The 25,570-nt window shown below is 44.6% G+C and overlaps 2 protein-coding genes across 6 annotated transcripts; one reads left to right on the top strand and one right to left on the bottom strand.

The window, feature by feature from the left end:
• The first annotated feature begins 362 nt into the window (after positions 1–362).
• iars2 (isoleucyl-tRNA synthetase 2, mitochondrial) lies at positions 363–11,052 on the top strand. 3 transcript variants are annotated; one of them, XM_019254101.2, is made up of 24 exons: positions 363–851; positions 1,115–1,237; positions 1,327–1,480; positions 1,564–1,712; positions 2,128–2,177; positions 2,257–2,366; positions 2,480–2,567; positions 2,700–2,815; positions 2,892–3,061; positions 3,176–3,266; positions 3,374–3,525; positions 3,646–3,806; positions 3,939–4,041; positions 4,258–4,351; positions 5,698–5,778; positions 6,528–6,636; positions 6,827–6,929; positions 7,380–7,502; positions 7,587–7,718; positions 7,841–7,947; positions 8,052–8,197; positions 8,281–8,471; positions 9,712–9,856; positions 10,344–11,052. In XM_019254101.2, exons 1-24 carry the CDS (start codon positions 378–380, stop codon positions 10,487–10,489), a joined length of 3,318 nt encoding a protein of 1,105 aa, XP_019109646.2. In that variant the 5' UTR covers positions 363–377; the 3' UTR covers positions 10,490–11,052. The 3 variants fall into 3 exon arrangements, with proteins under 3 accessions (XP_019109646.2, XP_019109645.2, XP_010734700.3); XM_019254100.2 differs by having other exon boundaries at positions 2,477–2,567; XM_010736398.3 differs by lacking the exon at positions 5,698–5,778 and having other exon boundaries at positions 2,477–2,567.
• A 192-nt stretch (positions 11,053–11,244) lies between these two features.
• Positions 11,245–24,946, bottom strand: rab3gap2 (RAB3 GTPase activating protein subunit 2 (non-catalytic)). 3 transcript variants are annotated; one of them, XM_019254098.2, is made up of 35 exons: positions 24,606–24,946; positions 23,543–23,631; positions 23,140–23,257; positions 22,958–23,039; positions 22,732–22,779; positions 22,543–22,618; positions 22,284–22,385; positions 21,829–21,928; positions 20,652–20,750; positions 20,270–20,418; positions 20,050–20,129; positions 19,400–19,492; positions 19,136–19,275; positions 18,788–18,983; positions 18,491–18,634; positions 17,594–17,676; positions 17,437–17,501; positions 17,238–17,328; positions 16,911–17,032; positions 16,559–16,772; positions 16,357–16,454; positions 16,054–16,162; positions 15,758–15,918; positions 14,959–15,133; positions 14,681–14,860; positions 14,343–14,449; positions 14,112–14,178; positions 13,883–13,953; positions 13,769–13,804; positions 13,540–13,668; positions 12,920–13,135; positions 12,551–12,640; positions 12,231–12,455; positions 11,975–12,139; positions 11,245–11,775 (listed from the first exon to the last, which is right to left on the bottom strand). In XM_019254098.2, exons 1-35 carry the CDS (start codon positions 24,712–24,714, stop codon positions 11,623–11,625), a joined length of 4,182 nt encoding a protein of 1,393 aa, XP_019109643.1. In that variant the 5' UTR covers positions 24,715–24,946; the 3' UTR covers positions 11,245–11,622. The 3 variants fall into 3 exon arrangements, with proteins under 3 accessions (XP_019109643.1, XP_010734698.2, XP_027130580.1); XM_010736396.3 differs by having other exon boundaries at positions 13,594–13,668; XM_027274779.1 differs by having other exon boundaries at positions 16,559–16,769.
• Between the last annotated feature and the right edge of the window lie 624 nt (positions 24,947–25,570).

Raw genomic sequence — 25,570 nt, 5'->3', positions numbered from 1 at the left:
TTTTCCAAAAATAAAATAATAAGAAAGAATTATTAGTATTATTACAAATAAATAATTAAATTAAATGACTTAATTAAACAACAAAACAAACTATTAAATTGAATTATCAAATGAAATTATTTAATTTCACTTGATTTATTTGAATGCACAGGTTATTGTATAATGTATTGCCACGAAAAAGACATAAAAAGAAAAGAAAAAGAAATAAATGAACCCCCAAAATAAATATTTGCGTTGCGTTATAAATAAGCGAAATGTATATAAGGGTATGTGTGTACAGAGAGTGATATATAACAGAGAGACGGGCGTAAAAATGATAATAATACACATATTCTGTTGACATTTTTCAAAATAAAAGCTCATTTGTTCCCTCCATCATGGAGAGGTGGCGTCCTCCAGTGACCGCCGCCTGTCAAAAAATGCGACTGCCGGTCACTGTTGACCCTGCTGGGTTTCCGTACTTGTCCTCACTAGAAACTCTTCCGCAGAAACACAGCATTGCAAGAAGTCGGAACTACAACAACACCACATCTGCGAAACAAGCCGCAGGTTTGAGTTTCTGTGCTCGTTGCTTGGCCGCGGAGCTACCTCACCTCCCCATGCTGCTGTGCCGGGTTTCGGCAGTAAGCCGGACGTTAGCGAGATGGGGCCGGAGGTCACAGCAGGGAGGTGGCCTCCTCCTCCTCCCCCGGGCTCTCTCCTTCAGCTGCGGCCGCTGTCATGGTGTCAGTTCTGGAGAGGCGAGCTCTGCTCAGGCTCTGTACCGAGACACGGTGCTGCTACCCCGCACCGAGTTCCCAATGAAGCTGACCGGACAGAAGCTGCTGGACCGAGAGCTGGAGATCCAGAAGGTACGAGGCAGGACCAGCCCCCACTCACAAAACAGCCAAGTTCATTTCAGTCTTCTGGTTGGCAGCTGGACACACATTGTAGCACATGGCCTTTAATCTTGTATATTTATTTATGGTGCATTCTTCAATTCGGCATACAGCAGATGACTGAAAACAAGTTATTGTTGACTTAGGTCAAGTCAGTATACACAGCACCTTGATGCTTACACACAGCTCTATATTATTGTCTTATTAGAAATATGAATACTGATTATGTTTTGCAGGTCTGTGGATTTGCAGATTTGTACTCCTGGCAGAGAGAGAGGAAGTCCAAGAAGGAGTTCTGCCTTCATGATGGACCTCCGTATGCCAATGGAGACCCTCACGTAGGACACGCACTGAACAAGGTGATCAATTCAAAGTGTGCTTTCTGTTGCTCATATGGCACATCATAACAAGTACTAATATTCTGTTCATTGAACGTTGTTTAATCCAGATCCTGAAAGATATCCGTAACCGCTTTGAGGTGCTGCGGGGGCGACAGGTCCACTACATCCCAGGTTGGGACTGCCATGGCCTGCCCATCGAGCTGAAGGCGCTCGGGGAGTTGGGGACCGGTGGCCTCAGTCCACTGCAGATCAGACAGAAAGGTAAAGACGGACAGAAAGCTGGATGGACATGAGGCCTGTTAGACTTGCTGCTGCTGTAACGCCTTGTTCTCCTCCCCATCCAGCACGGGCGTTTGCAGAGGGGGCCATAGCTCGTCAGAAGGCTGCCTTCCAGCGCTGGGGGGTGATGGCAGACTGGGATCAGTGCTACTACACGTATGACGGGGCCTATGAGGCTGCTCAGCTGAAAGTCTTTCAGGAGATGCACGGCAAGGTGAGCAGTGATGTGCTGTTCGACATTCATCAACCTGAACCGTATTTTTGGTAGCCAGTACAGATTGAGAGCTCTGCACCAAACCTTGTTTTTGCCACTGACAGGCTCGTAAGTCTATCTACAGAGGTGGAGCTTTTATATTACAGAGAAAGATCTTTTTTTGTTTAACTAGAAACAGTCCAAAGCCACCAGACTCCACTGTCAAAAACATAATTTTACCCATAGTCCTGCGCTGGTTCTCGACTACAGGGCTCTCACTCAATGCCAGTTTCAAAAAAATGGAAAAATAAGTTGAAAAAAATAGTTTCACTTTAATAATTTATAATAACATTAGTTGTAACAACACAAAAGCAACAGGGAATGAATGTAGTAAGCACAGGCGTTGACATTTATTCCACTTGTCGTTATTCCTCAGGGGCTCATCTACCAGGACTACAAGCCAGTCTTCTGGTCTCCTTCATCAAGGTACTAGGAGGCATTGATGCTTTTATTCTGTTCCATATAAATATAATAACTGTTAAGCTACTCTCATGTGCCTCATCAGAACGGCTCTAGCAGAGGCAGAGTTGGAGTACAACCCTGAGCATGTGAGCAGAGCTATCTATGCCACATTCCCTCTGATCACACTACCGCCTGAGATAACCTCAGAGGAAGGTAATACAAATACACACACACACACACACACACACACACAAACAAACACACACACTGCTAATTCAGATTGAATTATACTTGTGACTGTGATCTTCACGTGTGTTTCTCAGCAGGTCTGGAAGGCGCCTCTGTGTTGGTGTGGACCACCCAGCCTTGGACCATTCCTGCCAACCAAGCTGTTTGCTACATGCCCAACGCCCAGTGAGTACCTGCATCCTAATATTCCACAAGAAGCTCTCTGTGGTCAGAAGCTGATGAAGATGTACGTTGTTGGGCTTAAACGCCTTGAGGCGTACTCGTCAGTCTTGTCAAAGTCTTGTCTTGTGTTTGCAGGTACTCTTTGGTGAAGAGGGCAGACAACTCTCAGCTGCTCTTAGTGGCCACTGAGCGCATGGGCAGCATGGCTGCACTGCTCGGCACGGAGCTGGAGAGTGTGGGCACATTCACAGGTAATGCTGACACACACACAGAACAGAGTATTCAGTGTGTGTCTTGTCATTTCCAAACATTTCTTCTCTTTTTAAGGCTCACAACTTGAGGGTGGGATCTGCAAACATCCCACAATTCCTGATAAGGAAGTGCCACTGTTGCCAGCCAATCATGTGACTATGGCAAAAGGAACCGGATTGGTCCACACAGCACCAGCTCACGGCATGGAGGATTACAGCGTGGCTTCACAGTTTAAACTGTCTGTGGTATGTTTTCTGTTGTACTTCAAGCAGTGCTGAAGTGATCAGCTAACAGGCAAAAACATGGTCGACATGACATGACATGGTGAAACATAAAGTATTTTTTTTCTTCTACTGAAGGAGTGTATGGTGGACGAGGACGGCAAGTTCACTGAATTGGCCGGCCCCGAGCTGCAGAATCTGTCTGTGATGAGTGAAGGGACGGACAAAGGTGCAACAAAAATATGTGAAAATAAAAAACAAAAACATTTAGAGGTCTTTGTCTGTAACTTCTGTTTTTTCTCTTTCCTGTTTGTCTTTGTGGAATCTCCCTGTTAGTGATTTCCATGCTGAAGGAGTGCGGGGCTCTGGTGAAGGAGGAGCAGTGTGTCCACAGTTACCCCTATGACTGGAGGACGAAGCAGCCCGTCGTCATCAGGCCCAGCAAACAGTGGTTTATCAACACGGCGTCACTTAAAGACAAGGCTACGGTCAGACTAGTTTCTGTTTCCTTTCGCAGAGAATCTGAAGCATTTTGCCTTTCCAGGAAGAAATGTGGTTTATGTTTCAAGGAGGGGACTTTGATGTGTGTGTGTGTGTGTTTCCTCCAGGAGGCTCTGCAGAAGGTGCGTGTTTTACCGGAGTCGGCGCGGAGCAGCCTGCTGGCCATGCTGGACAGACGGACCTACTGGTGCATCTCCAGACAGCGAAGCTGGGGCGTCCCCATCCCGGTCTTCTACCACAGAGAGACCGGAGAGGCTCTCATCAACAAGTAAGCCGACCCACTGCGCAAATGCAGACAAACAAGCTTGTACACACACAAATATTTCATACACACATTTTTAAAGATATTGCAGACAAATTCATACTCAAACACACATCCCCATGTCTCTGGTCTCTGCAGACACACAGTGTCCCACATCGCAGATCTCTTCAAAGAAAAGGGTAGTGACTGTTGGTGGGAGCTTCCTATTGAGACTTTGCTGCCAGCAGAAGTGCTCAAGAAGGTGAGTACACTGTAGGTGTGTTAGTGTGTATGTGGGGATGAGGTTAAGTTGGGTTTGAAGCCTGTCAGCCACGGTGAGGTGTATAAGCCAATCCGAAGATGGCAGGTTAATTGGTGACTCTAAATTGTCCCGTAGGAGTGAATGTGAGTGTCAGTTGGCCAACTCATTTACCACTGCTTGTTCACCGTCATTTCACTTTGCGTGTGTCTCCATCAGAGTAAAGCAGGTCCAGTGACTGACTACGTTCGTGGAGAAGATGTTCTCGACATCTGGTTTGACAGCGGAGCATCATGGGCTGCTGTACTAAAAGGTACAACTGAAACATTGATCGTGAAACTGTACAAATAGATGAAGCTCTTTTTGTGGCAATCGGTATCCGTGAAATTGGTCGATCCTGCTCAAGTAGAGAAGATGTGAGCGGCGCTGTCCTCAGAGTAGCAGCAGTTAATTCTCCGGCTCACTTCAACGTCTGCCAGCTTTTAAAATGCCGTTAATCAAGGCTAATTTCATTAGTTTTATCGTGGAGAAAGCTACTTACACTCACCTCACGTAGTCCATTTAAGTTGCTTTGCCAAGTGTATCGTCAGCACAAAGCAGTCGCTTGCTGAGCACAAACTTGGATTAGATGGCGGTGCAGCCTCAGCACACCAGGTCAACTTGACAGAAGTGGAACAGCAGACGCTGCTAGATTAAGTCAGTGTGGGATCATTTCAGCTGAAGAAGATCAATTTGTTTACGAATCTTGAAATGTTTTCCCTAAACAGGTTAGTAATTCTGACTAGAGCATTACTGCTAATTACATATAACTATATATGAAAAAACATAAGGAATAGATCTAGATTACCCCAAGTGTCTTTGTCCACATTATATTCTGGGAAACGCACAAAGTCAGAGTAGGCGATTGTGCTGGAAATTTTCACCAGTTTTCAGTCCAGGATTTTTTTGGGCGGTGGCTCGATGACACGCTGAAGCCACCCTGAACATACCCGTGCACCCCGAGCAGTGTTTCAAAGTTAGTCTTGTCAATTTCTGAACTCATCTGACACATTTCACATTGCTGCTTGACTGCTCCCACGAGTGGGCGTGGCTTCAGCACATTCAGCAGACAGTCCTGGAGCTCAGCTGCTCATTTTGACGCCTAACTTCATATCGATATTTGTAATCATTCAGATTTGGCTGGGTGGTTAATACGTTCTCATTCTTACTTTACACAGACTTTAAATATGGTAGATCTCTATTAGCAGGATTGCAGTGACATTTTGTACATGTGGACAAATTGCAATAACTTTAGTCTTCCTCTGACATTTCCTCTCAGGCCATCATCAGGTCAAACTTTTTAAATTTGTCCAGTATATGTTTTTATGCCTGCAAAACTAATGACATTCCCATGAGCCTCAGCTGCACTTTGCCTTGAGCGATAAAGATGATGAACACTGTGAACGTTGTAAACATAAACATGTTAGCAGTGTAAGTTCAGTAAGTTAGCACGGCTGCAGACTTGTGTGAGCTCGTCGTAAAGCAGATAAGTCCGGCGGCTCCGTGTCGTGAAGTGATTTTAAATGGAGACACTTGTTTGCTTGTGAATGAGAACACACAGGCCAGTCGACTTGCTAAAGCGGAACCCGTTCCCTGTCGTTCACTGTTTGTCATTTCCAGAGGAGATAGACGGAGACTCTGAGGAGCCTGAGTCGCGTCTCAGCTGGCTCCCCGCTCCACTTCGCAAACCCCTGGCCACAGGTTGTTCGATCAACACAGTAGTCCTCGTCTTCTCGTGTGTCTTTGGCCCACTCTGTCTTTGTTTCTCAGGCTTTTACTCTGGTCTCCTCTTTCTGCCCTCAAATGCTCTCAGATATGTTGTAATTATACACTGAATACACACGAGTGGGACATGTTGTGCCCTACTGAAGTGGGTTACAACACTGGTGCCAGATGAGTTTTTCTCATCGTCACTCTGCAGAACATGTCTGATTACTAAAACACGTTCTAGTCCAGTAAATTCAGAGAGCATTTGAGTGTGTTAGGTCATGCGGAAGTAGGAGATTACAAGGAACTCTTGAAGACAGCATGAATCTAAACTCTTCCTCACTCTTTTTCTCTCTTTTGCATGCAGAACACACACCACAAGCGCCTGGCTTTGGAGAACACTGACTGTTTGCTTCTTTTTTTCCAGGATTGGCTCAAACTCTTCACTTCTTCTCTGCTGTCTGTGGATTGATTCTGAAAGTTGTTTGTGCCCGTGATGCCCTGGCTACAACACCTGTCTGTTTAGAAAGCTATCTACATGGAACATGTAGCCAGCTTGAAATGAAATAGACAAAACAATAGCTTGTTTTGTGTAGTGCACACACAGTGGGTTGTTGCAGTTTTTACAACTAACACTGGCTGGTCTTTCTCGTCTTTTCCAGACACTTCTGTCGACATACCCTAACCATTTTGTTTGCCTTATTTTTGTAGCATGAGTTCATCCTTGTTTTTTTCTCCTCCAGAGTCAGACCCCAGGGCAGATGCATACGTGGAGGGGAAGGACCAGCTCGGAGGCTGGTTTCAGTCCTCGCTGCTCACCAGCGTAGCTGTCAGAAACAAGGCACCTTACAAGTGAGTGTTATGTGCCAGATGCAAAGACAAGAGAGGAGTCCAAACTGAAGCAGCAGAAGCTGAGACATCCTGACTTTTGGCTCAAAAGTTTGGCATTTCTATGCACAAATATTTGTTTTAATACTACATTTTTAGCCACACTAACCCAACAAGTACAATATACACATTTTTGCATTGTGTGTGTGTGTAGGTCTCTGGTGGTCCATGGCTTTGCTGTCAGTGAGAAAGGAGAGAAGATGTCCAAATCTCTGGGCAACGTCGTGGATCCTGATGAAGTCATCAGTGGAGGGAAGGTAAGGTCAGAGGAGATGGTATAAATAGTTTGACCTCTGGGAAAGCGTCCTGTGACTTTAACAAGGTTTGGGTTTGTTCCTGTGACGATCTTATACAGAGAAAAACAACTTTTCGTTATTAAATCTTTTTCCAAATACATGTGGGCAGTTTAGCTGTTCATTTCCCCCCTAATCGCCTTTAGAGGTGTGTAGCTACATAGATTTTTGGTTCTGTTTGCCACCTGCTGCTGAGACTTTATCCATCATAATAATGGAGATGAATAGATTTTTATTCTATTTTGTAGCAATATCTCAGCTTAGATTTAAAAACCATGACAAATGATGTTAACTCCAACACTAGATACCGCTAAGGAGCATGTGGTGTGTTTTTAGTGATTTGGGGGACCGGAGTCAACATGAACTTGTATAAGTCCTAAAACTAGAACTCTGTTTTTATTTCTACATTGTCAGGACGCCAGTGCGCCAGGCTATGGGGCAGACGTGCTGCGTTGGTGGGTTGCGGAGTCAAACGTCTTCTCCGAGGTTCAGATCGGACCGACTGCACTCAACTCAGCCAGAGAAAGCATCAACAAGGTACCAGCGAGAGAAGCATGCGGTATATTTTTCTTGTTTTATGACACTCACTGCTTTCACACTCTATTCATCTGCCTCTCCCAGTTGAGGAACACTCTGAAGTTCCTGCTCGGCAACCTGCAGGGCTTCGACCCACGCGTGCAGGCCGTGGACCCGAAAGAGATGCACTACATCGATCAGTACATGTTGCACTTGCTCCGCGAGTACAGCATCAAGGTGTGCTTAGGTTTTTTCTTCCACTCGTACTGCTCAGCTCAAACAGAACCGGGTTGAAATGAGTGTACTGTGAAAGCCACTGAAGTAAGTGTGTGTGTGTGTGTTTTTGTGTTTATTTGCAGGTGACAGACGCCTACAGTGAGTTTGATGCTGGCAGGGCCATCCGTGTCCTCCAAGCCTTCATCAACAGAGACCTCTCCAGCTTCTACTTCAGTATCATCAAAGACAGGTAAAGGACTGACGCGTCATAAAAACGACTTGCTTTAGCTGTGGTCGTGCTCTGCCGGTGGCTTTACTCACGCACCTCTTTGTCCTCCTGTGTTTTTCATTCAGGTTGTATTGCGAGCCAGAGGACTCACTGGGCAGAAGGTCATGTCAGACTGCTTTGGAGGAAATTCTAGATGGAGTGACCAGATCCATCGCTCCAATCCTGCCACATCTAGCTGAAGAGGTCTATCTACACGCACCAGGACATGACGGTATGTGTCCGTCGCTTTGTGTTGCCAGGCTATTCGGGTTACTCCTTATGCCGAGCGTTCATGAACTGTCATTGTTTCTGTAGAAGGGGAGACGTTATTCAAGAGCGGATGGATAAAGAGCAGTTCTGTGTGGCGGCGACCAGGATTGGAGGAGGCCGTGGAAGGAGCGTGTGCCATCAGAGACTCCTTCCTGTCGTCCATACCAGGCAAAAATGCAGCTCAGTATGACCTCACCATTGCCATTGAACCCGGTCTGCTGTTTGAGCTCATGGAGGTAAATCAGACATTGTTAGCAAGTCACTAAATTTAAATAAATGCAAACCAGTCCACGCTGGAGATGACTTCACAAATGCTGCAGCAGTGGACTGTGCCTTTTTAAATGAGCAAATACGTAATAGAAATCGTCAGATGACTACAATAATACACAAGCCACACAAGCGTTGTCTGATGATGTCAATTGTTTTCTGTCCAGAAGATGAAAAAATGATTTACTAAGATATTCTTTCATTATTTAAATTTCTTTTTCTTTTTTTTAATAATTGTGTTCATTTGAATTTCTTGTGTTTCTGTGTTATAGCAAGATAAGATGTCTTTAAATCTGCACTGAAACTCACCTGGAAGAAAACATGAAAGGTTTTAGTGCACTTCAGCCTTCTGTGGCTGAAAAGAGAACAACAAACGCTTACTTAAAGCAACATTGCATAGAAATTGGTATTTAGCAAAAACTCTGTTTCAGTTTCAGAGTGTAATCCTGCTGTGGTAAATATGGACAGCTGTACACGTGTATTTGTTCTGATTACATTACTTATGATCAAAAACTAGCGAGTCAATAACTTTGCAACAACAGCAGACATAGCAGCAGCTAATATTACTGACTAGTCCAACAGCAGTCAGCCCAGCTCGGCGTCTGTCTTTCAGCCTTTTATTTCACCAAGCTCTCACCAGCCACTAAAAGTCAGTCCCACATTTACTCTTGTCTGGTGGTCCAGAACGCCTGTGGTACAAACACTAACATTCCCCCAGTGCTCTGATATCACAATCTGGGCAGCCCGGCTAACAAACTGAGCTAACATTAGCTAACAGCAGCTACAGTTGGCAGCAGTTTACTTCACTGTCCATCAGGAAACTCTGTAAATCACAGAGGCAGAGCAGCTGGAAAACATTTTCTCTATAAAATATGATCCAGTTTCACCAAAATCAGTCAAATAGTTGGTGGTGTGTGACTTAGTGCCGTAAAGCGTTACGTACTTCTCCTGACCCGGAGCCCAAAGTTACATAGTGTGAGAACAGACGTACGAATGACAGAGACACCATTCACCTGATTACATGTTAATATAGCACCAAAATGATTTTAAATTATTATTATTATTAGTTTTTTTATGGTAAAAAAGTTACATAATGTTGCTTTAGAAAATTGGTCACATTTTAAAATGACACTAGTATTGTTACTTTTAGTTTCATACTGTCTGTTTAAAGGGACAGTATAAATTCAAACTCTTCCACTTCACTTTCAGTCTCTCCAAGAGGAGCCCACCTCCACCTCCTCACAGCTGGCAGAACTGATGATGGTAGCACGGGTCAACCTGACCAGCAAGCTACCCCGCGACCTGCCGCCGGATGCCATCCTTAGCCACGGCACATTCCTCATCAACCTGGAGGGTGAGAAACATCTACTCTAAACTAGTGACAGTGTTATACTAGACCTCACAGCAGACACTTCCACCTGTTAAACACAGATTCAACTAAAAATATTGTTGGGTCAGGGTCCTGGCATACATGCACACCTGAATGAAACAGAGCCACTGTTAATGCTATTAGTTAGACAAAGCAAGATTAATGAGAGAGGCTATGTTTGGATTTGGCTCGCTACGGTAATCTATGCTACATGGATAACTCTGAGGATCGGATCAGTATCGAACAACAGCCTGACTCCTGACCAATCAGATCCGTGGAAAATTACCAGTACAAGTACTGAGTTACATACACAGTATTTTGGATTCTGTACATTAAAATTGTATTTTAGTTGTACTGTGTATATTCGTAGTATCTTTTTTTGAATATAAAATGTAGCTACTGCTGTAATCAATTGTAAAGAAGTGATGCCTTCCAGTTTGCTCAGTGTGTGTGTGTGTGTGTGTCCTGTCAGGTGGTGTTATCCGCGAGGACAGTCCCTACGATATAGCAGTGGTGCCCACTTCTGCTGCTCGGTGCCCGCGGTGTCGTCGCTACACTGCACAGTCGGCAGACTGCCTGTGCCCGCGCTGCCAGGCGCTCGTCTCACAGGCTCAGTGACGGGCCAGACGTTGCGTCACCATGATGACCAGCACACCATCACCTTGGCTGTTTTTTTGTTTAGCAGCTTTCAGATGAAAGCTGCACTCGAGGGCTGAATGTAGACCGTCATTACAACCCTTGTCTCTGTCAGCTGAGCGACGTAAAACTCACTCCACATCAGCTGTCGCCTCGCTCATTTTGGCCGCTGTCAGTTAACCTACAGCTCGGCACAGAGCTGGCGTTGTAAAAGCAGGTACTGTTTCTCAATGTACTTCAGATGTCGCTACTGTTGTACACTTAACACGTCAAACTCCTCAAACAGCAGGCGTGAAAACCAAAAGCAGCTGTGGGCACTTGGCTGTGGCATGAATGCACTAGTTTGATCTGATACAGCATGAGCAACAGTTTACTGTACATAAAGTTTGAAAATGAAGATGTGTCACTGTGTGACGACAGTACAGAATCTATATTGGGTTTGGGGAAGTTGTTGTAATCGCCTCTCTTTGTATAATAAATCCCGTTCCTTGTAAACTGAAGGTGTATGAAAAATGTCTAAATTATAAATAAACAGTTTTCATGGGTGTCAATGAAATGAATGCGTAGCCAATAACGCTGCGTTATGTCAAGAGAAACCTCTTTATTCTGCATCCGTGGGAGCAGCTGGACGTGGTGACTACAGAATAGGAGGCGTACAGGCACAGCTAGTGCAGTCTGCATATATAAATAAAAAATAAGGTCCATATTTCTTTATGATACATCTTTTGTCCATGAGAAGGAAAGGGAAAGGAGAAATGCCAAACAGATATGGCACACCGTTGGGACACCCACACACCGACATCTAACTGAAAATGTGAAGTGACAAAGGAAACCATCTCATAAACATGTCTGCCCACAATACTCTTCAATAAACACAAGTATTCAATAGAATTTATGTTACATGCGCAAAAATATGATGGATTAAAAAAAAAAAAGTTAAAAGGTTATCATATCCACTCTATGTATCGCTGCCTTCTACAATTAAGCTGTGAGGAGGAATCTATCATATTAACATGAGCTGAATGACAAAACAAAATCAAGAGGGTGAGACGGCCCTTTAATCACGAGGGTGGAGGGGGCACGGGTTCAAAGATGTCCCCTCTCCATCTCAGGGGTCAGTCCTCAGTGGTGAGGGCCTCCACAGCCTCCAGAAGGTGCAGGGCCAGGCTGTACTGAGCGTGGTTCTCCGGGAGGATTTCAATGAGACGGCTGACCAGCCTGCTGGTCTGTGACAGGGGAACCAAGGGGCACCTCAGCTCGCTGGGGTCCTGCAGCACACATAATACATTAGACACATTACAAAGAGGCTGCTATAGGCCTTTTACAGCAACACCGCAGAGCTTCCGATCAGGTGCTGAATAAAAAGTTGTTCGACTCGGCTCAACTCCAAATTAGACTCCAGTCTAACTGAGTGGACAAGAGGAACCTAAGAACATGTATTAGATGACAGTGTTTTTGGTCTCTCACCATAGCCTTGAGCCATGTGCAGAGAGTCGGGGGCAGGCGGGCCAGCAGCTCCATGGCAGCCTGAGTCTGGCTCTGACTGTGGAGCAGTGAGTAGCTCAGCCTCTGGCCTGTTAGCACCAGCAGCTGGGAGCCCAACACATCCTTATCTTCCACCTCTAACATCACCTGTGTGATAAGATGGCAACCACGCACTTCAGATAAAGCAGAACATTTGACTCGGCAAACACTGTGCTCGCTCTAAAACACTCCCTCTTACCTCTTCAGCCCGGAGGTCCAGACCCTGGTTGTAGAGCTCGCAGACGAGGTGCCGTTTCAGGATGTCTGGGTTGACCTGCAGCAGGGCGCTCAGCTCTTGACAAAGCGAGGGCCACCAGTCAGCATTGGGACCGTTAGAGGGGAGAGGGGGGGACCTGGTGCCAGAGGTTGAGCTAGAAGTGTCACCTATAGCCTGCACCCAGCCAGTCAGCACCCGGAGGAGGAACTGAGACAGAGCAGAGTGTTGAGACGATTTAGAAGGTGTTTCAAAATCTTATTTTTCTATTGACTTCTAGAAAAAGTTACAGTCTGCTCTTGTACCTCTTGTCGTATTGAGACCAGACCTGGATCCATGACTCCACTGGGCATCAGCTGGATGCTCGTCAGATCTCTGAAGAACGCATTCTTACCCTGGAACATAAACACACACACACACACACACACACACACACACACACACACACGTTGGTGCAGAAATAAATCAAGACCGTAGTGTTTAGTTTTTGCAAGAAATTCCACCAGAGCTGTAAATAAAGCAAACCTAGATTTTAGGTCATTTTAATAAATAGTCAACATTTTATTTAATGATTCACTTTGCTGGATGTAGACAGGCTTTCCTTCACAGGCAGCATGAGGATTTGTGTGTGTGTGTGTGTGTGTGTCTGTGTGTGTGTGTGTCTGTCTCCTCACCTTGCTGTCAAACAGGCTGAGCGGTTTCACCTTCAGACTGAAGGTCATGGCAGCATGTAGCAGGGACGCTAACAGGCAGTGGTGTTGCACCAGGGGGTAGTGGACGCCTCTCTGCTCCAGGGCGAGTTCAGCTATGGACGCGGGGCCGTCGGCACCGAACCACACCTCTTCCACAGACAGCTCTGGAGCGGGAACCTCCTCCACCGCCGAGTCCGCCTGCATGGAGGAAAACAAAGGGAACAGAGGAGACGATGAGGAGGAGGAGGAAGAGTTGTGTGCAGCTCATTCACATTATGATCGTAACTCACCATTTAGTTCGCTAATTAAATGCAGAATACAGCACATGCACACATTTTAAAGTGCCCCCTCTAAACATGAATTTAACAATTTGTACATACCAGCAGGATTTGTGACATCACAACGGGTTGGGAAGCCAATCATAGGCCAGTATGCAACTAACGACAAAACCATATCAGAGCATTCATCTTAAAACATGTCTGGAGGGCATCTTTAAGTAAGCTAACTGGATAATAAAACCAAATGCTTGTCAAGCGGACGTGTTGTTAGCAGTGGTGGCAGCGACACGTTTCTCCATGCTATTTTTTGGTCTCTTTACTTACATAGTAATTTAAAAAAGCCAAAGAGCATTGTTTTTTAACCAATACTCCAGTCACCTCCATGAGGATCTGCAGCAGCTGGACACAGCAGCCCAGGAAAGACGTCACAGCTTTGTCTCCCATCCCGACATCCTGCACACAGGAACACACGCCCTTAATATATGCAGCCTGATAACTACATCTGAAATAATCCATGAAATTAGAATGAATACATCTGGAAACACACACTTACCCGCCGACATAAGCGATCTTTAGGTGATTTGCCCACCTGGGAGAAACAAGCAGGAACAGTTTATATATCGCCTTCCCTCAGATATACGTACTGCATTGTCTGTGCACTACTCACCTTCTCCATGAGGAAGGCTGCTGCTGACAAACGCTTGACAATGAACGTACTCCACATCATTGTAGAAATGCCTGTGAGAGAGAAGATTCAGTGGAGAAGCAGTAGCACGCTGGTAAGTGTCTTTCAAAAGGTGCTGATTTAAAAATTACACCTATTTTTCATAATCACAGATGCAAACTGCTATTAGATACATTAGATGTATTATCATATAAATATATTGGCTCATCACCTAGTTGGATATGTGGACTAGAGACCAGCTTCAAATGTTCCACAGCCCAGGATAAGTATCGACCCTCCTGAGAAGAGAAGTCCAGATTCAAGTTCTTTGTCATTTATGAAAAATGATTTATGAAAACTTTCCCCTTTGGTGTAGCAGACTAACTGATGACAGGACATGACAGGTGAGCATAAACCAACAGAAAGATAAAATGAGTTATACAATATGTGTGTGAATGTGCACCTCGGGGTCTTTGTTCCACTGCACTACGTATTCCCAGCAGCAGTGGGCGAAGAGCAGGTCAGGTGAGAGGGAGTGTGGGAACCGCTGGCACACTGCCACCAACAGCTCTGAAAAACACAGCGGACAGTGTTTGATGAGGATTTGACATATAGTGTGTACCGTGGCAGTCGTTGTGTTGCTGCATGTATCTACAAAGGTAAACAGGTAAAGCTTTGTTAAAGCTCTTTGCATGAGAGCCGGTGTGCAATTAAATACCCAAATTTATGTACGTCAAAGCCGACACTGATCAGTTCTTGTCCGGACTTCATTTATGCAGCTAGATCCTGATTAGTCCTGACCTGCTGTCCTGTCTGCGTCCTCTTGGCTCTTCTCCTCCTGCTTCTTTTGTTCTTCTCCTGTGGTCTGCTCCAGTTTGTCATCAGCATCTTTGTCTTCTTTCTTTTGGAGGATCTCCTTCAGTCTCTCAGGGGCCAAGTTGTGCCTGAACACCCACTTGGAGACACTGTCTGCAATGCCACCTTCACAGATAGATACGAAAGAAAAATGTCTTATATAGACACACACACACACACACACCCACACACAATATATATATATATTATGTTTTATAGCCTACCTGTGCCTCCCTCCAGCAGCGTTTTGATGGAGCACTGTGCTGCAGCTCCCCCTGCTGCTCCTTGCGGAGGAGGCACCAATAGCAGAGTCTGCAGCACCAACACATCCTCTAGCTGGCGAACACACACCACCCACTGCTCCAGCTCTAGGGACACCGCCTCCCACTCTGACTGCAACTGTCACACACACAAAGAGAAAAGAGTCTGAGTACTGAATAACTCTGAAGTGAAATTCTTCATGCAGATTTCTGTAACTACTCTATGTCTTTGAAACATGTTTTAAATTCATGACTTAGTTTACACACTGTCAGGTACTTTGGAGAAGATGTACTGCTTTTGTGTTAATGAGCATCAAATAGTTGGTTTAGTCAGCAGTGCTTTGTTTAAACAGTTGGTGAAGACGACGTGGGAAGCTCCAGCTTCATTCTTGCTTCAAACTCAACCCTGACTAAACAATTCTTGTATTTCAGAATTTCATTTCTTATGGCAGTGGCATTGCCAGACTCATGTGTAAATGTGTGTGTGTATGCATGAGACCAGAGATGATCTATGACAAAAGATGACTCATTATAAGCCACACCAATAGTGTTAAACGGTATACACTTATTGTATCCTGGATGGATCACACCCCCAGGATGTGCGCTGAATTTGATATGGTTGCCAAACCATGATATGACAGGAATGGTGTCAGGAAGTTGTCAGCTCAGCCCGGGGACGTCTCAAGTGCGCTTACTCTATAGGTCAAACAATGCAGAAGTAGACACAGATACAGGAAGTGACTCTTAAGACTTCTCCACCCACCTTGCTGTCAGCCCGGCTTGTGATGCTGGCCTTTGTAGCGCGGTGTGCGACGAAGGCGGCCAACAGAGCAGCGGCAGCGTTGTGGGACTGGATGCACGTGCAGCGGACTTGCTGCCACCAGGGGGAGATAGACTGAGTGTCCCACGACTCCTCGACTGCACCTGAAGATGAGGAAGAAGAAGAAGAAGCGGTAACACTCCTCTCGTCCTGCTTTTTTGTTAACTTTCATCGACTGACAGACAGACGCTTGTGCAAAGAAGTCAGCGCATGCTGGACATAAACACACAAACACACACCTTTCATGTTGCTGAGGGCGATGAGTAGTGTGTGTAAGTTTTTAACGGTTTCTTCTGGTTTCTGTAGCATCTCCTTCTCTCTTTGCAACCACACACTTAGCAACAGAGACTGAAAGTGCAAACAAGTAATGTTAGGTTAAAAAAAAACCTCATTCAGTACTACTAAAAGTCATAGTTATAAAAATGTTCTTTCAATGACACACAAGAAAATATAAAATGTACACATCATGATCACATTTATCAGCTGTTTTATTTCCTTAACTTATTATTAACCATCTGTCACTCACTTCTACATCATCTTACCAGCAGCTGCTGTGGACTGATGCCAGCCTGCTGCAGTGTGTCACAGACTTTGTGGAGTGGGCTTTTTCCACACAGACAACCCCAGAACATGAAGTTCCCTGCAGAGGACACGCAAGAGCAAAACACTCTGGATTTGTATGATGTACTGTGTCATGGTTTCTAATTGGGGGTAAGTAGTCAGGTCAGTGCGTTATCATCATACCGAGGTGATTCCATTCAGTTTCAGACGTGCGGATCACTTTCAACTCCCCGCTCTCCATGCACTCCATCTGGGAGATAAAGGCTTGGGCGGGCAGGTGTGAGTCAGGTGAGTCCTGAGCAAAGGAAACACTGGGTCTCGAGGTGAGCTGGGCATAGCGTTGCAAGGTGGGCCCAACACGGGACAGTTCCTCCTCTATGCCTTCGAGGGAGTCCTGCTGGGTCCGAGAACAAAGAGTTATGAGGAACAACAAAGAGCTCTAAGGTGAAGACTGGCCTGAATGGTAGCTTTACCACAAGCCTCAAGTCAGCCTGTGTTACTATTTATGTTTCTATATAAATGTGTGTTGTCTTACATTTGTAGAGCTGGCCTCTATGTCTGCAGCAGAGTGCAGGTTCTGGATGTCAGTATAGAGCTGAAGCAGTTTCAGCTGTGAAGAGCAGAGCTCCAGTAATGGAGTATCCACTTCCTCTGGGTCTGTAATGCAGAAACACAGGAGCACAAATAAGAAGATTCAAAAAAACATATGTATGCGTATGATATGTACATGCCCAGAACATTTTGCATTTCACACCCGAGCAAATCATTTAGAAACCAGTTTATGACACGTTTTAGTTTCAGGATTATATCTTTGATCAGGACAAACGCTTTTCTTCTTAATAATAATAAACTCGTGCTTCACCTTGCTGCTTCAGAGCATCATATAAGGCGGATGTGACATTGGTAAGACATGAGACAGGAGCATTCTTGTTTGACAGCAGAGAATCCAAAGCCTGAAATGAAGTGCAAAGACTGCGGTTACACATGTGACTGTTACAGCTGATGATAACAGCCTTTTCTATTAGTGTCTGAGGATATCTGTACTGTCTCTCTGGTTATACCTGCTTCTTAATGGCAGGGTGTTTGATATCCAGCAGGACACTTTTGGCTTCCTGCTCCAAAATATCTGAAGAGAACACATGATTAAAACATAGCTTCAACTCTCTCTCATCTCTTGTATCTACATCTCCATTTCGCTTTCCTTCTTGTATCTCTTACCAGGCTCCACCTCTCTGCTCCTTAGGATGGTAGTCAGTCTCTTTAACAGGTGCATATCTTTAGCACGCTCGCTCTTCTTGTCACTGAAATGATGACACAAAGATGAGAGTTTGGATGGACTGCTAGCAGAGAGACAAGGCGTAGCTGTGGTTGTAAAAGTAACTGATGGCAGTCCAGTTTCTATTCTTTAGCATGATCTAAATTAGGCCCTTGAGTTAAGGGGATTTATGATGTAAAACACAAAGTGTCATAGCTGAGGTATACAATACAAATATTACTAGAGCTTCAATTCCTACATATAAGAACCTCAATAGTAAATAGGCAAAATTAGAGTTTCAGAAATAAACGTACCACATATCTGCAAGCAACCTTACAAAAAACACTAATTGGCTGGTTTTTGTATGATCAAGGGTTAGATATGGCATGTTAATTAGAGAGTGTTCGATCAGTGGTTGTCAAACTTTTTACACTGTGTACCACCTCAGAAAATATTGGGCTCTCTCCACCATTATGACCGTGATGTCAAAATACATTGCGGGGGGCTGAGGTGGGTTGCTGGGTGTTATTTGTGCTGAATATAACCGCTGTGAAACAATCAGGAAATAACTTCTCTGATTAATCAGCTTTATCAAGGCTGGCGCTCGCTCACTCTCATTCACTGTCTATGTCTCTCGACCAAAGCTCTCCTTCTTTCTTTAGAGGTTGGACAGCTCCTGATAGTTCCAATTTTATAGTTATTTTAATTTGACTTTTAGAAGTACTTTCACTGTTTTAGGATTTTGAATTCATTTCAAATAATGGTCGGTACCACTAGAGGGAGCTCATACCATACTGTGCTAGACTTTTCCTTTAAAAAACGCCAGCTGATCTACATTATCTTTGAGTGTGTGTACCAACCTGAGGGCCAGGTGGAACGGGATGTTCACTGTCCTCAGTGCTCCTGTAATGGGATCGAGCAGACACACCTGCTGAGTGTGGAGCTGCCAGCCCTGACTGGTCACACTGTTCACCCCCATCAGACGGTAGCCAGCATACAGCAACCTGGAAGTGCAGCAAGCACACAGAACATTGAACATAAATTTAATTTTGTGCTATTCCCCATATGAAGCATTTGGTGATGCTTTGTTTGTGAAGAAATAGCTGTAGTAGGTCATAAACGGCTTCAGCTTCATTCTGTGAATGCTTTGTTTGTACCTGCAGTGTTTGCCCACAGTGAATGCTCCGACTCGAGGCCCATGCTGCATCGCCCACACCTCCAAGATTCCCCTGCGGGGGGCGTAGATGACCAGGAACAGAGCATGGCGTCTGGGGAGAGAGGCAGAGGGGGAGAACTCCCGATCGCCTCGCTCCTCTGGAACCTGGAGCCAACCTAACTGAGCATCTCGGTAACCTGTAGTTACATAATAAAGACAAGACAAAGGGAATACACAAGAAGGATGGAAAGGCTCTACTCTCATCTTCCTCTAAACTATTCAAAAGATCTCTTTACAAACCCTCTACATTATTCACGTCTTCACTCTTTTCTCTCTGCTTTCTCCTCACCTTTCCACATGCGAATGGCAATGCCCCTGGCCAAGTCCAGCAGTGTGACTCGACCAAAGTCATCCGTCACTCCAGCTAGCGTGTTGCAGGGTGACAGACAGATGGACTCGCCGTGGCGACGAGAGTCCGGGAGACCAAATCTGCACAGGACGGGTCAGATTTAAGATTCAGGATGACGAAAGGACATTAACAAGCTTCATATTGCCTGTGTCAATAGGGCACAATAGGAGTGCTGCATTTGTGCTTGTATATCATGACTGGTACCTGATCCCCAAGGGCGTTGCGGCCTCCACCTTCGGCTTCTGTTTCTGAACAGCCTCCTCTTCACTCTTGTTCTTGTTCCAACCTAACCATCCGCTGAGAGGGAAACAGCAAAAGAGAGCGATGAAATGCTGAAAGATCAGCCTCGGGGAAAGTGAGCACCAGACAAATAAGATGATGAGTCCGTTTAAACAGAGGATTAAGGGAGGCTAGAGTATAATAAAAGGTAATATAGGATAGAAGGCAACGGACAACATACACCAGACAGAGAGTGAAAGGGAGGATAAACCACCCTCCTGGATGGATTAAGCAGGCATTGAGCAGAGAACGGGCAATAACTCAGAGTATTGATTGGGCTGCTTTGTGCTGTTACAGCAACAGAGGATTGTTAACAGAGAGGCTTTAAGTCTGTCTGTGTGTCTGACAGGAACCAAACACACACACACACACACAGAAACACTGGACAACACTATTAGTCTTTTAAACAATGCACCACACAAATTGAGATGTGGGTGTTGGTTCTGTCCTGCTCCCTTTGCTGTTTCCACAGTAACCAATTGCTCATTGGATACTCAGTTTCATTGATGTCATTCATGGTTTCTTGTACATTTGATATTTTCTTTTCTTTATACAAACACACACATTCCTCATACCTGGCAGCACTGAAGAGGGCCGAGGTGAGTTTACTGGCCACAGCCAGAGCCACGTGAGAGAGGAGAGGCTGGGAGCTTCCCTGGAGACGGGAAGACAGAGAGACACACACACACACTCTTTTATCTCGCGCTGTTCTTTGGAGCTCACGTCACCACATATGTGGACGCACAGCGCTTAAGACTTACCATGAATGTACAATTACTCGTCTGTCTCACTCACCTCTACAGCATAATAAAAGCCTGTGTACGGTCCACCTCCCACAGTGATATACTGGCTCATTGCAGGAGGGCTGCCTTTAACTGAAGCATTAAACCCCCCCAGGATGGACGCATTCTTCATCTGGTCAAACACACACAGCGTCATTATGCCTAACAACAGGAGAGATGAAGAGGGGGGAATGGATGAACAGACATGTGAAAGGATGAAAAGAATTAGTGCACGCTCTCTCATTTCATTCATCTATTTTGTTTTTCCGCTTCTCCGGAAAGTTGTGTTGTCATTAAGTTCCCATAAAATTCCCTCTAATCTCTTGTGATGTACTAATAAATCTAAAAGGTGGGTCAGAAAGAGGCGGTGGTATGAACAAAAACAAGTCTCTTACCCACACTACTGTGGTCCACTATGGTATCCATGTCCTGTAGACCCCACTTCTTATAGGCAAGGGGAGGAGGCTGGATCACGTCACTACCTGCTGCCGCCGCTGGATGCAAAGCACAGTTGCCGTACCATTTGATTAGCAAATCTTTAACGATGGGAGTTCATCATCTCTTTAGCCTTTAGGCTAGCAGCAACATTTAAAACTGGGTCCTTAAAGAGTAACAAGGGTTGCTTAAAACACACAAACACCTACACACACACACACACACACACACACACAGAACTTCTAGAAGCACAGACTATGAACTTTTCTAAACACTGCACATGTGTTTGTGTGTATGTCTCCTTAGTACCTGAATGCTTTGTGGCAACCACTATCCACCCAGCGAGCAAGTGAAGAACACATCTCTAGTTAACACACTTTATATGAATGTGATACATAAATACTAGAACATTTCACACAAGGAGCCCAAAACTCTGCAATATAAATACAGAACAGCACAAGTAGGGATGGGAACTGGTTGGGTTTTATTGATATCAACGCTATTATTGATCTTGCTTATCAGTCTGATTCTTTTTTGATTCCTGATCCATTTTCGAGTAGAAAAAAAAAAAGGTATGCTCACAGATTTTCCCCATAAATGGAATTGTTTTATTATCTTTGAGTCTGAACACAGTGTGCAAACTCTCTGCTGCCTAACTGTCTAATTTGATTCTCAGTTCCCACCCCCAATTATTCTCACAGCATCATTCTCATTTGGATTTCCTCAGTCAAAGAAAGCAACTAATTCTGCCTGTGTGGTGCTAATGTTATTACAACTGGACTAACCCTTAGTTAATGGACATGCCGCGTGTTTGACAGAGTGTCAAATACAAGGCATTTCTGCAATTCAAACCCATGTTGTTAAGAAACATCAGCATACTGTTGGTGTTTGACCCTCATCAGTCATTTTACAGACATTAATTCTTTGTGAGATGAAGCCACATTCTTTCTCTACACCAAGACTCCTTCATGTTTAACATTTCCAGCAATGTAAATCTACACATATATAAACATATCAGAATAATATCAAATCATTTTGATGGATTGGATCAATTAGAACCCGTACTCGATTCCCATCCCTCCACACAAGCAAGTTGGATGCACACGTACACACACAGTCTCACACAAGCAGCAGTACCTCTTGCGACCTGGTTCCTGCAGGCTCGCAGCGACTGAAAGAGGCTGAAGCCGTCGATGGTGACCAGAGCAGCAGGGTAGAGGATGCTTAACTCTTCGTGCTGTGGAGAAAATACATCATTAGACATTTTTTAGGAGTATAAATAGAATTCAAATATTTGATCGGAGAAATGTATTTTAAGAATTGATCTGTACACTTTTTGTACTAATTATAGAGTTAATGTGGATACCACTCTCATATCTGTCTCGTGTAATCAGCATGGGGTTATTTCAGACCCAGAGAACTGACTCATGAAGCCCGTGTTAAGGTGACCTGCTGCTTTAGATTCTGTATTTCAGATATGAGAGTGGTACCAATCCGCTTTCTTAACTCATGGCAAGAAGGTGAAACAATGTGAAACTTCCTTTAGATTCTTTCATGCACTGCTCTGAACAGGAGTGCTGGCTGTGCGTTACCTGCTCAGTTACTCCAGGATGACGAGGGATCTCATATGTGCGACACTTGAGCCTCAAGACGGGGTCCTCGTGCAGCAGCTGGGCCAGGAGCAGAACCCCGTTCTGATGAAAAACAATCAATGTCACATTTAATACTGTCATTCCTGACTATTCATAGAGTGTATTGAACAGCTTCTGCTGATTATCTGACAAAATAAACTGTTGCACAAAAGCACTGGAATACTGACAGACAACGTTGTACTTCAGATTAATGACGTACCTCTGTGTAGAAGCGGACATAGCCAGAACTAAAACCCACGACTACACATGTCCAGTCAGGCCGGCCAGTGGAACTCCTGCACACACAAACATGAACTGTAATAAAAACTTTTCTGAAATGTATACATACACACAAGAATGTTCTTGTTCCACAGACATCTCCTTTATTTCATATAGAATGAACTCTTACCTCTTCTGGCTTGCCAGTGGTATGCAGATAGAGCTGTTCACACACTCTCTGCGGTGGAAAACAAACACAAAGAACAGAAGGATGTATTGTCTGAGTTGACTTTTTAGGTTCCTCTCTAAAGAGCCTCTTATATCATATTCCATTTGTTCCTCCACTATCAGACAACTATCTCTTTTCAGTGACCCTTCTTTCCTGTTTGATACGTTTGATCAAGTTGATACGTTACCCTTCATCCGTGCTGAGGACTCCAGTCCAAGTCACAGCCAGCGTCATCTCCTCTCTGCCGCTCTCATCTGAGCGCCACTTAGCTGGAAGGATCAACAAACATGAAAAACAATATGCAGTGCAACTACTACTTATATATAGATTTATATATGTAGATATAGAATGTGCGTCTGAGTGTCTGACCGGAGAGAAAGACAGCCTTCTGTTCGCGAGCCACGACCAGCAGGTCGGAGCAAGGTGACAGGGACACTACGCAGTCTTGCATCCAGGGTTCACTCTGCCCTGTGGTCTCCTCCTCCACCTGTGGGGCAAAGAGGAAAGTCGATTTCATCTACCAAGAAAATCAAACATTCATTAGATATTCAGCTTCATTCCAAAATGACGTTAGTTGCCGTTTAATGTCAGTTCATTTCCAGACATTCTCCATAATTCAACTAGTTTCTACAAGAGCTTTAACTGGAAAATATAATGTAATTATGGAGACAACGAATCAAGTCGTATTCATTTCTTCTGAATGTTTGCTGGCGACTGAAGCAAACAGAATTACAAGGTGAGAATAAACAATGAAAAACAAAAAGAGGCATACTGTCGGGGCAGAAGTTGCTTCCTCCTCTTTGTTGTCACCACCGTCCCACGCCGACTCCCACTCAGCGCTGTCCCAAGACAGCTCATTTTCTGGAAGCCAGGAAATGCAATTACAATTAGTTTCGACTTGTAACAACAACGCGCTGACAGACGTTCAGACCTCCTAAGTGGCCGATTCCCCTTTTTTTTTTTTTTTGCTTTCCTAAAGATCAGCAATAACCAGGAAAACAGAGTCACATTTATAGTTGCAAACATCACAGCGAACATAAGTTACAAGGAAAGACCAACACAAGTGATTTAGCTGTTACCAGGGCGGTGAAACGACCGGCTTTAAAGTCAAGAGGGGAATGACTGACGGAGGTCGTGCTACAGGGGAATAACCTAAAAATATTCAAAAGTGGGTGGAAGACAAAAAAAAGGATGCGATCCAGTTACCATGGACACTTACAATGCATTATGCCTTGGTGCAGTGTGTGTGTGTGTGTGTGTGGTCAATGTCACTAGGCTACAGGGTGATGAGGTGATGACACATACTGCTTGTCTGAACGCATCAAGATGAAATGAAGACGACGGATGAAGGCGACTGAGCGCAAAGTGCACTGAGGTGCCCTTTCCAGTGTGTGTGTGTGTGTGTGTGTGTGTTTGTGTGTGTGTGTGCTCTCATCTGTCAGGGCACCCCGCAGTGATGGGTTCAGGTGCCTCATGTGGGATGACTCATAGCACAAAGGGCAGACAGGCAGATTCTTCATCCACACCCACAAGTGAATCTCCATCATGTCACCTCAGCCTCATTAACTCATTAATTTACTCTGATTACACCGACAGTGAGGCCTTTCACTTGTTACTAATCATATCCACATGAGACGCGTTTACAGTGTATACATAAGATGATTTAATTAGTCCAACCTGTGATTTAAAATTACACCTCCCTATGACGTCATGTTAGTTTAGTTTAACGAGCTGCTGTCAGATTAACTCCGTGCTAGCTTTTCAAAGGTGGCTGCTGTCCCTTCACAGCTGTGGCCACAGACAAACATCTGTCCTGTCCTGACTGTCCTCGGTACCTGTTTGAGTCTTCTCCCCCGCTGGCTCACTTTTCTGGCTCTGGAACAAGTAGTCCCGGACCGTTTTGAGCTCCTGGAGCCGACAAAACTCCAACAAGCTGCAGGACATCTCTGTCGGACACGTAGCTCGCCTGCTAACAGTCCAGTTGTGCAGTTTGAGTCCGTGTTGTCTCTGTGACAGCCGCTCACAGAGACACTGTCTCTGACCTGTCTTCAGCTGGCCCCTAAAGAAATATTATCACCAGTCTAGCACTCTTATTTTCTCCCCCAACATTTGCAGAGTTTCCACCCGAGTCTCTGCTCTGTTGACGACACACGGTTAGCACAATAACATTGGTGCACTTCCGGGTTAGAGGTGAGGCCGAAATTTTCAAAATAAAAGCAGAGAAAGATGCATTTGTTTACAAACGAGAGCTCAAACGACAAGAGAGAATATCAAAGACATTTCATGGTCTTTTAAAAAAAAGCCAAATTAGTAAACCTAAAATATGCTTTATTGTTATTTCAAAAAGTATATTAGCCCATTTCTTCCAGCAGAGGGCGGTAGAGGGACATGTTTATAGTCCTTTTATAGTCCAACACTAAATTGCATTGATGTAACTGTTCCGGTTTAATGAAGTCTAATGATGATCTGGCTAAAAAAAAATATGGCCTATTTTTAAATATACAAATATTGATGCATTGCTTTATTTGGCAACTGTATAAAGGCTAACCTACAGAAGTGCAGTATTTTAATGGAGATGGAGATCAACTCAATGAATTTCACACTCTTTACACAATTACCATATGTGCCAGAAAGAGGATTACATAAAGTACTTACTGGAATGTATTTCAGAAAGTAAAACTTCACTTTCACTTTCTTTGAATGCTTTTGAATCCATTTTTAAAAACCTGGAGACAGAATCGTTGGGATGTCATTGCTTAAACTGATATTGTTGGATTCACAGTTGTAGAGGAACTTTCTC

This window comes from Larimichthys crocea, chromosome XXIV (genome assembly GCF_000972845.2).
Source record: "Larimichthys crocea isolate SSNF chromosome XXIV, L_crocea_2.0, whole genome shotgun sequence".
In the NCBI taxonomy this organism is placed as follows: domain Eukaryota; kingdom Metazoa; phylum Chordata; class Actinopteri; family Sciaenidae; genus Larimichthys; species Larimichthys crocea.
This window is presented reverse-complemented; position numbering and strand designations above follow the sequence as displayed.